General features: G+C 37.9%; 1 protein-coding gene across 1 annotated transcript in view; it reads right to left on the bottom strand.

Annotated features, from left to right (window-relative positions):
* Positions 1–14,810, bottom strand: part of TMPRSS15 (transmembrane serine protease 15) — an 88,296-nt gene that overhangs the window by 60,429 nt on the left and 13,057 nt on the right. The window contains 4 exon segments of the mRNA XM_073329227.1: positions 890–1,027; positions 3,193–3,302; positions 9,966–10,074; positions 14,345–14,472. Of these exon segments, the coding sequence (XP_073185328.1) occupies positions 890–1,027; positions 3,193–3,302; positions 9,966–10,074; positions 14,345–14,472 (485 nt within the window).

The raw sequence follows: 14,810 nt of genomic DNA, 5'->3' as shown, positions 1-14,810 counted from the left end.
AGAATTCCTTTGATGCTCCACAGGTCAACAATATCCCATTCTCTTTTCTTCTACTTTCTCTGTGTTCACTCCAGCATTGTTCCTTTTGAAGGCTTCCACAATTCTTTTTCTTTCCCACAATATCTTGCTCAATATTATTCCTCGTGTCTTCTGGCCATCATACTTTCTATTGCAGCTCACATCTTATGCAAGGGTTCCCAGAGCACAGGAATCTTGGCCAGACAGCTGCCTCGTGTAGCCATATTCTCCCCCAGGGTCATGCCCTCCTCACCCCCATTACTCAAAATGTAGCATCCTAGATGGCAGCCACCTGTCCAGCCTATGTCTAATTTTTCCCCTGAATATCTGGAAACACCTAACCTTAACTCATGTAGTTGTCCTTCATTTGTCACAAACAGATTGGCTACAAACAGATTTTCTTCCAGTATTTCTACTGACTGAAGCTGATATGCTCCTCCATTTGCTTTAACTGTTCTAGGACCATCATTCATTGCAATGAGTTAGGACACCAGTAACTCCACAGTTTAATTCACCCTCAAGTGAGCAGATACTGAAGAACAAATGGTAACGCCAATGATTTTCAATTGCTTATTCTTAAATATATTTCTTATGATGTATCCCCGAGCTTTAATTTTTATTAAACCTGTAATATAAATAATATCATAATGCCTTGATACTACAATCAGTTCCACGTAGGCCGATCTTAAGGCTCATGTTGAAGTAAATGGAGCTTCGAAGAAGCAGAAGGATCCACCCAGTTGCAGAACTGGGCCATAAAATGTAGCAGTTCCTTGCTCTCAACATCTCCACTTTCTCCCTTTATCAAACACAAAATACAGATTCATCAGCCTTTGCTGTTGAGAAATAACAAAGGACAAAAGACACTTACTGCTTAGCTCACTGGTACTAAAAATGGTATATGTTGCATTGAATCCATTATAATTTTCAGAATAATCTGTAATAAACTCTGCGGTAGCCTCATCAGAAAAAATGTAAACTGTTCCAGGATTTGTCCCCCAGAGCGAAGCTAAGAATAAATAAATAAAAAAGCAACTGTCAATTACAGAAGGTAATTCGATGTCACATAAAATGAGTGGTGCTATTATAAAAAGAGAGTGAGTCTGACTGTTTTTTTCAATTCTGAATAAATCCCTCTTTACAGAAGTGGTGGCTCTATCTAAAAAAACAAAACAGCATTTTTCTAATTAGCTGAAATATAATTATTTTTGTGAGGTCCCTCAGATCTGCACATCCATCTTACTTTAATTTCAGCACAGATACCAGCTAGTGAATGACTGTAACTAAACTGGTTGTGCTTTAATTGTATTTTGTAATATCTAACTATTCACATATTTCAGAGTAGCATTCATGTTAGTCTGTATTAGCAAAAAGAAAAGGAGTACTTGTGGATGAATGCATCTGATGAAGTGAGCTGTAGCTCACAAAAGCTTATGCTCAAATACATTTGTTAGTCTCTAAGGTGCCACAAGTCCTCCTTTTCTTTATTCACATATTAGCTCTTCAACTTCACACTTATTTCCCTCTAAATATTCTGGAGTTTTTGATACATGTATAAACTCCAAACCCCTAAGACCAGAAGGTCGACTACATGATTTCATTACTTGAGCTTACCTCCATGGTTTGGTAATTAATACTTTTATTTTTAGAATCAAAGAACTTTAAATACACTATGATTACATTGTAGTTTAATTTTCTTAATAATGTATACATCATAAAAGTATGAAAAAATAACAAAAGCAATTACAGTGTAGTCAAAAACCACATATGACTGTGAGTTCTAAAATTTATTTATGAAACTAATGGGGTAATACAATAAGTAACTTAGTCATGTAGTTAGCCTCCTGGTTATCAGCATGAGCCAATACCCAAATGTGGTCAGTGGAAGGACTCAAATTAACTTCAGTTGGCATTGGGTCAGGTCCTATTTTATGAGTCACTGCATTATAATATATCCAAGGGGAGGCAAATCCTGGACTCCCAGTTTCCATTATTAAGTGGAGTTTAGGCTAGGCTCTCTTCCTCTCTCAATTTTTAGACAATTTCATACAGTTAGCAAGTGTGCGCTCTGCTGCAGAGGAACTTTTTGCCCATTTTAATTCTATAAATCTTTAAAAATATGTCAAAATGATAATTAAAAACTAGAATGACATAGATATGTATAGGTTTCAGAGTAGCAGCCATGTTAGTCTGTATTCGCAAAAAGAAAAGGAGTACTTGTGGACCTTAGAGACTAACCAATTTATTTGAGCATAAGCATAAGCATGCATCCGATGAAGTGAGCTGTAGCTTATGAAAGCTTATGCTCAAATAAACTGGTTAGTCTCTAAGGTGCCACAAGTACTCCTTTTCTTTTTATAGATATGTATGTACCAAATTCTTCCCTTCCATAGTTTTTTCCTTCTGAGTGGAATGGAAACTCTGTGTGGAAATCCCTTATAATTCTTCCTTCATGGGACATGCAGTGCCCCTTGGAAGAGACCAAGGTTTTATCGCCTTGATCTACAGATTTTGGAGAGAGCTAGTGGTGGTAACATGCATTAAGGTGTCCAATGCCTTTATACTACCACCAGACCTTTTCCCCAACCATTCCTTCACCTCCTGGGAAGCACAGCTGCTGCAGAAGCAATACTACCAAGGGATCACTCAATTGAAGCTTCCTGATCCTCCACTAAGGAACCATGTGTGTATAAGGGTGAGGTGAGATAATGTCACAGAGACAGAATTTCACCTTTCTTCACTATATATCCCCTTCTCCATCCAGACACTATTTGTAGCGCACATTTCCCTTCACTTACAAAGACAAAGACTATAATGATAAGGAAACCTCCCAACTTTTTCTCTAAATATATATTAAAACCCCGCATCAAAAGTTGCTTAAATGGGTTTATTCAAGTAAAATACAGGTAGAATCTCACTTCTTTAAAATAGGACACAGTGGTAAATAGTATGCATTGGTGATCTTCAGATTTACTTAGACCATAAGCCAAATAAAGCATTAAAAAGTGACTCTCTCCTTTGTATCTTAGAACAACATTTAGCAAGCCACTTTAAATGAGTAAGCAAATATATTTAGATCAGAAATCTTCAAAGAAAAAGGTAATCTGGACAACTATATGCATGTATTTGAGTCACCTCAAATATAATAATGACTGAAAAGTAATCTTGTCTTACCTCTTAAAATCTTGCTTGGTCCTGTACCTTCATAAATATTTAAAATGTCCGCATATTGTTGGGTATCAAAGGAAGTGAAGTTTAGTTTAATGGATAATCCTTGATTTGTACTAAAATAACAAAAAAAAACAAAAGAAAAAAAGTAAGATTATATGCTTCAGTAATTTTCCTTGTCTGTAGTAAATGAACTGTTAGTATGAAGACTGTTTAATGGATAGTGCAGAAAAATTATGGGAATTGCATTATCAGCTTTTCTAATCCGTGCTAATCATGGTGAAATTTTAGATGAAGCATTACACTTTGTACAATAGCAAAAGAGAACAGATGGGAAGCCTCTTCACCTGTGGAAACTGTAGGAAACAAACCTCACTTAAGCAACTGCTTAATTGATTATCCAGACCACCTTTTTTAAGGTTCTCTTAATTTTGATTGCTTAACTAAAGAAATGGACCTGAGAGTTGAATTTTAGTTTATAGATTTTTATTAAATATCCTTGCCAGTAGCAACTAATATTATAGGATATAGGAAGACAAAACTAGTGTTGAATTATGATTTGGATAACACAAACTAAAAAATTGGTTGATATAACCATTCAGGTTTTCAGAATCAAATTAAACAACCACAATAGAAAATAATATTTATCCTCAATTACTACCTTGGGAAGGTGATTTAGTTTAGATATTTGATTCAGAGTCCCTCAGAACAGGGCCCCCCTTGAGTCATTTGTTTCTCAATTCCGATGTTGCTAACAGAGAGGAAAAAACAATCCAAAGCTAGATCACAACACAGTTTTATCAGTTACTTTCATAACAATTCACCAACATCTCTTTCCCAATGGATCTATAGTAGTCAACTCTTATTATCTATTTCCCAATTAATTATATTAGCCCCAGGATTTAACTAACACTCCTAACCATCTAACAAACTCATACCTTTATGACAAACTGTACAGACTGAGTGTAGTACAAGAAGCTTGTACACTTGGTCTCATTTTATGTCTGTATACACCTAGAATTTAAAAGGCAGTATGCAACCATTCACTATGGTAGCTGAATGCACATTTCTTTTACAATCTTAGTTAACAACAGAAACGTTTTCATTTCTAAAACTACTTTACAATAATCTTGACTAGAACCTGTTACAAAATAGGGATACACACACTATAACTCTGACAATCCTTAAAGCACATATACAAGCATGTACACATCCTTACTACGTAGGTACCTAGTTTCAGGAAGTGGTCAATTGACTAATTTGGGTCATCACCTAAGAGAAAGTCTGTATCACCTGATCTTTGCTTAGTGGTCAGCTTTTTAGTTCAGTTTTCATTCACAGTAGGTGTTCACTTTGCAAACACAGATGGAGCAAAAGACAAACACAACCATAGTTTTTCCCCAGTGCGCTAGTAGGCAACCAGAATTGCTGGAAAATAGAAACATTCAGTTAATGACTTCTATCTGAGAGAGATACTTAATGTCACCAGGAGGAGTCCTTGGTGGCTGGTCCAGGACCTTAGTCTTCTCTGGTCCAGAGGTCTTTAGCTTTCAGGAAGTGATGTACTGAAAGAGATAGGCCCTTTGATCCCATTTCTGCTGGGTGGTTCAACTTTATCCTTTTCTTGGAGGTGCTGGAATGGACCAATCAGATGGTGACCCATACTACTTCTGAATATTAGAAATGGCCAACCAAAATAAGAGTTCTCATCATCCTCTCAGGGAACGAGACATAAGCTTTTGAGTTCTTGCAACTGGGATTGGGATTTTCCAGGCACTTTATGAAACATGCTTTGTTACACCAGTTTGTGTACAGCAAGTTAGGTCATAGCTGTTGGTGCAACCAACTTGAGTTGTATCTTGAACACTAGCTTCACTAGCTTTGCAGTTATGCCTGCTCAAGTTGCAGCTTCTCCAGCAACTCTCTGCTAGCCACTGAAATCTCCAAAGTTCATATCATTTATACAAAGTCCCTCCATATTCTTTGATACTCTTTAAACTTGTTATAACAGTCCATTATACAATGCAAATCAGTTCAAGAACTGTTGTTCTCCAACAGGTCAAAACAGCGGTATAAATCTTCCATTTCTGTTCTTCTTTCAACAACAATGGTGAGACCTTGGTATGTATGGCTGAGCTGAGCCCATGCATTATATATAACCAGTTACATTTCTGATTATTCTACTCTGTGCTCAAGTGTCCCTATAAACTCACTATTTGGTTTCAATTTCTTTTATTTATTGTCTCTCTCACTGCAGGTGTATTTCACTAGCTTGACAGCATAAGCATGCTTGATTGCAAACATTAGGCTTATTTTATCACTTAAGCTAAAATTGATCAGTATGAACACAACCACTTTCTTTCATAACAATACCACCCATGAATAAACCCTGTCATTAAAGTCTTCAATATTTTGCCCAAAACTGTATCACCTATAGTTGCCTTTCCTTTTATATACATATTAATCATAATATTAGATTTAATCCAGTTTCCTATTTCACTGCTGTATCTGGCACATCATATAATATCAATGTTTGATGTTAAATACATTTTTCATTCACTCATTTATTCATTCACAGACAGGAAAAAGGGGAAGTCTCTTTAGCTCCATCAGCGGTAAACTCTTGCAAAAGGCTACAGCAACTTCACTCAGGGCACAGTCAACCTGTGCAACTCCTTGTGAAGGTTAGGACTATAACAGGGTTTAAAAGAGAACTGGATAAATTAATGGAGGTTAAGTCCATTAGTGGATATTAGCCAGGATGGGTAAAGAATGATGTCCCTAGCCTCTGTTTGTCAGAGGGTGGAGATAGATGGCAGGAGAGAGATGACTAGATCATTACCTGTTAGGTTCACTCCCTCTGGGGCACCTGGCATTGGCCACTATCCGTAGACAGTATCCTGGGCTGGATGGACCTTTAGTCTGACCCAGTATGGCCATTCTTATGTTACTCTGATTTTTCTCAAACTATTGAAGAAACCTAGGTGTTAGACCTTGAGTTTTTATTCTCTTGGCCATTTGTTCTATCTTTTCTAAGAGGTGTTAATGATTGGGCAAATTCTTATATAGTGATAACTCATAACCTTGGTTACTACCAGAGCCTACAGATTCCTTACATACATAAAACATGCACTTCAGGGTTTGAACCTTCTAATAATTTGGAATCAGAAGTAGAAATGGGTAGCTCTTTTTCTTAAACTGGTTGCTAATTTGTGGCCCTCTTCTGATACTTGGCTCATGATGAGTATCACTTTAATTCCCAAGTAGCTTCATTTAAGTCAAATGAACTTTTGTGGAGTATTTCAATAATCAACAAGAGAAAGGATTTCAGAATCTATGACTTAGTCCATGCTACCTTCCTCCTTGTTCCAAAACCACAATTTAAGTTCAGGAGAACCGGAGCTGTCCAACCTATGAGTTGGCTCTATGTCTTCACTTCTAAGCGTTGCACAGCAGTCTGTTGGCATCAGTTCAATATCACAAGTGCTGCATCCTATTCCTCCCCCTCCATCACATTCTCCATATTTTTTCTAAATGATTCTCTCTCTACTCTCCCCATCAGAAATACATGGTGGTCCAAGATCCATAAGTCCACTGCCAAAATCAATTAATCATTCCAACAGAACCATGGATTTGTTGTTCTCTGTGGTTGTGATTCCCAGCGGAAATCCAAATACAGATTTGAAAGCAACATGCCTGTCATAACCAGTTAGGAGATACACATGGAACAAGGTTTCATACAGCTTGTAATCCTTTTTATTTTTCTTTTGTGGCTGTGCACAGATACAAACATAAATATATATATTTATGAAAATGAAAAGATGAAGAATGCTGTGAAAAATAAATACACTGGGGGAGGACTGCTTGTGTAATTAAATATGATGGAGGGAAACTGACCACACTGTTGCCATCATGTTATTTTTATGCTTTAGGTAAAAAAAAAGATGAAATTATATCTTTATTAAGGAAACAACTAGAAAAGGGAACACAGAAAACATCTTTTATCAGGGGTCACTGCTGAACTTTCTGGTTACTTAGTAGAGAAGGAAAGGATGGAAAAAGATCAAACTTGGTTGTGCTGCAGGTTGATTTTTTTTAATAAATATTTTCTAACAAGAACAACATAAAATGCATCCCATTGGTGACTGAAAAATTCAAAAGATTCCCCAAAGAAACAATTGCACCCTGAAGGAAGACAAGTGTCTGAGTTAGGAGATACCCAGCTGATCTTTTCAGGCTTTCATTGTGAGTACTTAGGCTTTTCTAAGGCAGAGAACTGAAGAATAAAACTAGACAATTATTTTTCCCATTGAGAAACATGTAGCTACACACATTTGATGCATCATTACTGTAATGTTGGACATAGTAGATGAACCTTTAAAAGGCCTTTGACTCAACTACACCGGAGGGTGTGGCATCCAAAGGTTAACCCTTAGATACAGGACACTTCCTCTTATGTTTGCATGTTATCTGTGATGCTCCTTTATCTATCAATTCACTATGCAGCACAATCTCATCACTTCATGACAGAGAAGTGTTAGAGAGCTACTATATAAAGGCTAGGTATTATTGTTAGTAATAACTGATGGGATGATTTTGATTCAGGTTACTGACATGGGAGTATTTTAATATGAAAGCATTCTCATCCAGACCTACTCTGACCTTTGTGGGATGATGTCATGGGGTTCACTCACCACTAGGGGTGCATCCTCCTGGCTGTTCTGGGGATTAGCTCCTTCCAGGTGCTGTCCCCATCTGTGGTGGTCTCCCCACCCATCGTCCTCTTTCACCTTGTGGCCCCTCTTACGTCAGCAGCTACAGCTTCCTCTTTGTGTCTTGGACCTCCCTTTCTGGGGCATCAAAGTCTTTCAAGGCAAACTGTCCAAGGGAGTCTACTCACTACTGCCTGGTCTGTGACACTTCCCCATTGGCTGGCAGGGGAACCCAGGCTCATCCGCTACTATGGGTTCCAGCTCAGGGACCCTCTAGTCAGCTGCCAAGCTCTGCTCCACCCTGGATCTTACTGCCTTTTCCCAAAGACTTTCCTTACCTTTTGACTCTACCCCCTTCTCTGGGTTTGTCAGCCACACACCTCCTTCCTTCCTAGGAAGTAACTTTCGGCTACTTATCTCTATACCCCCAAACACACCTTCCTTCTTCCAGGGAGTGACTAGAGCCTACTTCCACGTATCCCCTTTCTGCTCTCAGCTCCTGGGCTTTACGCAGGCCCTGCTTGTTCCTGTTCAGCTGAGCCTTGCCTAATTAATTCCTGGTCCCTGCTTCCTCCTCCAGGTGCTGCCTGGGAAGCACATTGGCCCTGATAGCCAACCTTACCCCTTCAAGCCTTGTCTGGGATGGACACCCCATCACAGAGGGGTACTTTCATTCAGGCAGAGCCCCAATGACTCTAATAGGGGCCTTATGCCTTATTCCATTTTTGTAGGTATGTGGGCCATAATTTATTTCATGTGTTTAAATTGGGTAAATTCATCACCAAGGCCTATATTTTAAAAATTAGGTGGCTACAGTTTGGGTCCTAAACCCTTTTTAGGTACATGATTGTTAAAAGTGCTGAGTACCTACCTGTTTCCACTGATGTCACTGAGAGCTGTTGGGTGCTCAGGCTACTTATTTAGGTGCCTTATTTTAGTCACCCAATTTTGAAAATCTTGGTCCAAAATCGCTAGATCAGTGGTTCCCAACCTTTCCAGACTACTGTGGCCCTTTCAGGAGTCTGATTTGTCTTGCCTACCCCGAAGTTTCACCTGACCCTTAATATATAATATCTACTATAACTGATAATTAGTGTTTGCCAGCAATTATCAGTGAATGGCACTGCAGATATCAGAAGCTGGAGAGTGATGAATGTGTTTATAAAAAGGAAAACAGAAGACTTAAATACACTGCTGACTAGTTGAGATAAATGGGCAAGTTAAGTACCTGCCCTGCCAGAACAACCTCAAAAACTGGGACTTTCAAAGGAGCCTGTGTGATTTAGGATCCCAACTGTCACTGAATTTCAGTGAGAATTGGGTGTCTAACTCCCAAATTAATCACCCTCATTGGATACATGAGGATCACAAGACTGCCATTTTACAAAGACATTACAAGAACCTTTGCTTCTCAAAGTACTTTTGAGTGTGCTAGTTGGCATAGAGTGGGATTTTCAGAAGCACCTAAGGCCCAGATCCTTGAAGATATTTAGGCACATAAGTCCCATTGAAATCAGTGGGAGTTAAGTGTCTAAAAATCTTTGAAGAGCTGGGCCAAAGTGACTTAGGAACAGAAGTCCCATTGACTTCCAGCAGAGACTTGTGCCCCTAAGTCACTTAGGCACATCTGAAAATCCTGCTCGTCAACAACAGTTATCTCTTTCTAAAACTATTGCTTTGAAGGTAATATTTCCAGTAATATTTTTATGAAAGATAACATTCTGTGGAATGGAGAGTCAACTGAGTGGTAATACACCCAAATTATCCAGAGCAGACAAGTACTTACATATATAGAAAGTGAGTACCCGAGGTTTCTCACACCATCCCTACCACCTCATGCATCAAATATCTTAAGTGAAAAAACTGATGGTATATTTGACTCTTGAAGTTTGTGCCTTGTTTTAAAGAAAGCTGTGTACATAAATGGAAGAAATTTCTATTGTACATTTTACATGAACATCTTAACAGGGAATACAAAACACAGGGAGTACGTTCTGATATACAGGAAATGAGAACACCTTACAATCAAATAGATGCTAGGAAACAACATGTTTTGAAGCTACTTACTGTATAATCCATTGGCAAACAATGTTTGAATTATAAGGCTTTGGATAATTAATAGAGTGGAAAGATCCAGAGGAGCCAGTCAACATAAATTTTCCATCACAAGTTGTAGCTGTAAAGAAATAATCATTAATATTTGCCATAGTACAATATGAAATTTGAAGGTATTGCCTGAATGAAACTGGGCTCAGAAACAGACTTATATCCACAATTTGTAAAATGTATTATAGGGAACAGTCCTGCATTGACAGGGGGATAAGCTAAATGACCCAATAGATCTTTCCTATTTCTAACTCCTATAACTGTATGATTTCACAGTACAAGCTTGACTTTTTTTGTCTCACTGACATATTATGGAAAACATTGTACAGTAGTCAGAGACAACACTGCTTATCTAGCCATTCATTTTTTGTATTCTCCTTCCCTGTTTTATTATTATTAAGTGCATTCACATAGACACAGGATCTTGCCTTCAGAGTTCATATTTCCTACTGCTCATTCATCCTGGAGCTCATGAAGGATGTGGTTCACACCTTTTTTAAAAATCAGTGAATTTAACCAAAAACACAAATGCAAAAAGCCCAGTAAGAACATGAAAATGGACAAAGTTTTACATTTGCACATTTTGAATTCCATAGGGTATTTTTTGCTAAAACAGAGGCATTGTCCAAATCTAACATTAAATACTTTTCCTGTATCCTCACTGACACTGATCATTAGGGTAGTCTTATTTTTAAAATAACATAAATGTTTTTCCCTATGCTTTCCATTTACCATTTAGATATTTTACTTGAAAAATGGACAGCTACTATATTTTAAATGCAATGCCACATATTACTCAGGGAGCAAGAGAAAGTTGCTCAATTTGATACAGATCATAAGAAGTTATATATTGTTAGTAAGATATTTTTGTCTTTATTAATATGGATGTGACTATTACCCCATTATTAATAATAATAATGTGCTAAATTTATCAAGTGCACAAAGGTGTGGTATTTTCTTATAGATGTGTAGCAAAATAGATGCCAGCCTCGTAGAGTTATCACCCCATAATGACTAAGGCAAAGTTTGGCATGTGCTTTGTTTGTTCAACAATTCTCTTTTGCTGGTCTCCCATCCCCCTTTCCTTTATCTGCTCTCTCACACTATCTGCCCCTAATCCAACCCTCCCCATCACAGATCTTACTGACTGTAAGAGGGCTACACAACACAAGAGCATTAAAACATAAATCCACTTATCCAAGCAGGAGATTTCCCCAAACAGTCACAAAGAGTTAGTGTTTAAAGGTACTGGCACAGGGCTAATGGTGTTGTCCCTTTGGATTTCCCTAGCCTCCTCACCGGTGACTCCGGATTGCTTCAACTACTTCCCTTGCAGAGAAAGGAGGCACCTCGGGTCAGGGTAAGGCAGAGTCTGAGCTGTTCTTTTGACTTCTTCTGCTGCATTGCTGGAGCCCCTGGGTAGCTCCAGCTGCTTCCCTTGCTGGGACAGAAGAAGGACCTTTTGGTCCAGTGTGGGGTTTCCTGGAAATTGCTCTTGTTGCTTCTCCACCCCGCGAGAATCTGGACAGCTCCAACCACTTGTCTTGGAGGCTGGGTGCATTTAGGATTTAATCCTGCTCTCATTTAAGTCAATGACAACACTCACATTAACTTCAAAAGAGTAGGATCCAGCCCATCTGTTTCATGTGCAGAGCCTTTACTTGTCGATGAAGGTTTATTTCTTCACTGCTAACGTAGGTTAATCTCTGTTAGCAAAGTAGCGATGCTGTGAAGTAGGTTTATTATGGTAGACAAAAACAGGGGTCTTCGCGCCCGTCATGAAAAATAATGCCCCCAAGTGCTGAGCGCCCAAACTCCCTCTCTTTAGACTGATGTGCTACATGGCTGCTTTTCCAACAAAATTAATTAATAAAAATAGTTTAGGCTTTCCCTACTTCTCTGGAGACCCCTTAAGTACTATTTCTAACTGCCCTTCAGTATTGCCTATTGCTGTTGCTGCCCATAGCACAGCCAGAAAGAAATATTTCATGGAAATTTTATTGATAAAACTAGAAAATGAATGTATCTTTCATCATCCGTTGTCTGAATCTCTGCTTAAAAGCTTATGGATTTCACTACAGTTTGTCAAAGGCAGGAAAAAACGGTTAGAATTTCACCTTTCCTGTAATGTATCTATACATCTCTAGCATATGCTAAATTCAGTAATACTAGAGGGAGAAATAAACTGGGGGGAGGAGAGGAGGAATCAAGTAGTTTAGTTGTTTAAGTTGTTTAAAGGGAAATAGCACATTTTGTGTGCCAAAGAACTTGAACAAGAATTATAAATTGTCTGTAAATCTCATTGTAAAACTCTGTGGCACTTCTGAAAAGCCAGACAACTTTAGCTATTATACAGCTGTATTAAGTCACTCTGGGGGATGGGACAGGAGTGAAAAATCAAAGAGGTAGAAAACTTGGCAGCTCTCCCAAATGTGCACATTGCTTATTGCCTTTCTGTACACTGGCTCTGCAAATGTTGCTAAGAAGCCTAAATATAGAAGCCTGGAAAAGCTCTTTACTTTTGAGCATAAGATTTAAGATTCAAAATCTAAAATAAGGGTGATGGGCTGAATAACATGTTATCCTGAAACCAGACTTTTATATTCCCCCAGGTTGTGAAGAACAGCTTTCAGTGAAAATGTGAACTGAAAAGAATAGGTTGGATGCTTGATCCACCAGCACAAATGAAAAGGAAAAGGATACCACCAGTAACTCCCTAGAGCAGGCTGTAACTTCTGGATTTTGCTTTGTGAATACTCTACATCAAGCTTCTGTGTGACATAATTGCACATCATCTCTGTCCTAAAGACCCATGCAAGTTTGGACTCAGTTTTATATATTCAATGCAATCTAAATAAATGTTGCTTTAAGTAAGAAATAATGTTCTGATTTTTCAAAGGAACTGAGCAGTCAAAGATTTCACTGAATTCTCCCTTATTTTACAAGTGTTTCTATTAGTTCTCTACAAAACATAAGCAAAATCTGTGAGCAAAACTGACCTCACAAGCAAACTTGGTCCTGCCTCAGGGCAGGGAGCTGGACTTGATGACTCTCAAGGTCCCTTCCAGCCCTGCATTTTTATGATGCTATGAAAAAGTGTTATTTATTCTAATAAAAATATGCAATTACTGTTAACCATAAAAAATGATTGGTTTATTTATTTAAATGTTGCAGGTAGAATACTTTGTATTACACATACCGTGGAATATTTATGTACTGCTTCAGACCGCTGTACAAACTTTAGCTAAATCATTGCCAGGTGCTATTGCATCAAACTTTTTCTGAGTCAAAGGCCCAATTACGCAAACTCCTGAATTCCTTTTCACTTCCACTGATTTAATGGGAATTGATGGCTGGAATGAAATTTATTTGGCTAAGTTTGTAGTGAAGTGCAAGATTACAAGAGATTTAAGTATGTGTGGCGGCTTTTTTTCTCTAGTGCTTTGTTCCAATTGTAAAAGAACTACATTTTTTCCCCAAGAAGGTCACTAACACTGGTCATAGGTTTCCAAAAGGAGGAAACTCAAGTGTCCAAAACTCTGACGGACCTGCAGAGTGATAAGTGGTGGTTCCCAGAAGGGAGTATAACTTGGTTTTGAGCTAAGTGTGAGGAGAAGAATGAGATTCCACCTGAAGACAGGTACAGGCAAGGGACCAGAGAGACAAGAAAGGGGTCAGAGGTGCAGTTAGCACATAACAAGAGCAGTCAACAATTTGAAGAAGGGGCTCAGCACCATTTGAGGTCAGACCTATTCTTTAGATGTTCCTGAGTCATTTTTGGTAATATTTGATCAGTTCCATTGCAAACATTCTAGTAAGATGGAAACCAGGTTTGAGATAATAAAGAGAGACCTATAAATTGCCTCAGTGCAGTAGAATCCCCCTGTCAACAGTATTAAAAGCTAATTGAGAACAGTGAGCAATGGAAGAACATCAGATTGAAGTAGGATACCATTATCAACTATCACAAGGGACATCTTTGTACTGGTTCCACCAAGAAATTAAGGTTAATGCATTCTGGAGATGGCATATGTGGTTCTGCAGCTGCATAGCAACATCATTTGATAGCACAATGTTGGATATCATTGGTAAATTATTTGACAACGGCTTTTCCATTAGATGAATAGAGCTGGCTTATGCTGCTTCAGCATTAAAGCATACAAATATTCATAAAAATATCAAGCTAATCTATAGTTTCATACATTTCTTAAAGAGTAAATTATCTTCTTGAATTCTATTTTTCACTTCTAGTGGGATTGGTTTGGAAGATACTTTTACTGCTTAATATATTGACAAGTACAAGCAGATTTAAAGATTGATTCAGAGCTTTACATTCTTACCACATATTTTTTCAGATTCATCTGAACCATCTGGGCAGTTTGGTACTCCATCACAAAATAAGTCTTTACTTATGCAGTTTATGGCATCAGCACAAGGTTCTTCAGGAGGCAAACATATCACTGAAATAATAATTGAAAAAAGAAAAGGGGAAAAATAAAATTATATTAGAAAGGAGAACTGACTTGCCTTTGGGACTCCATCACAAACCTGATTACACAACAATTATGTGAGTGGTATGTCTAACTTGCTTATGGTTTTTTACATCCTCTGAGTCAATAAATAATACCTGAAAGGTGAATATTAGTACAGAAGGGTGAATAAGTTCAGAAATATGAAAACTGAACATTCACTTCTTGTTAGAACTAAGCTCAAAAGGATGGGTTGGTGGAAATCTTTTTATCACTTTTTTTTGCAAAATGAAAAAAAATCATTTTTATTTGACTCAATTGGAAATTCATTTTTTTC

The sequence above is a fragment of the Lepidochelys kempii genome, chromosome 1, assembly GCF_965140265.1.
Source record: "Lepidochelys kempii isolate rLepKem1 chromosome 1, rLepKem1.hap2, whole genome shotgun sequence".
NCBI lineage: Eukaryota > Metazoa > Chordata > Testudines > Cheloniidae > Lepidochelys > Lepidochelys kempii.
This window is presented reverse-complemented; position numbering and strand designations above follow the sequence as displayed.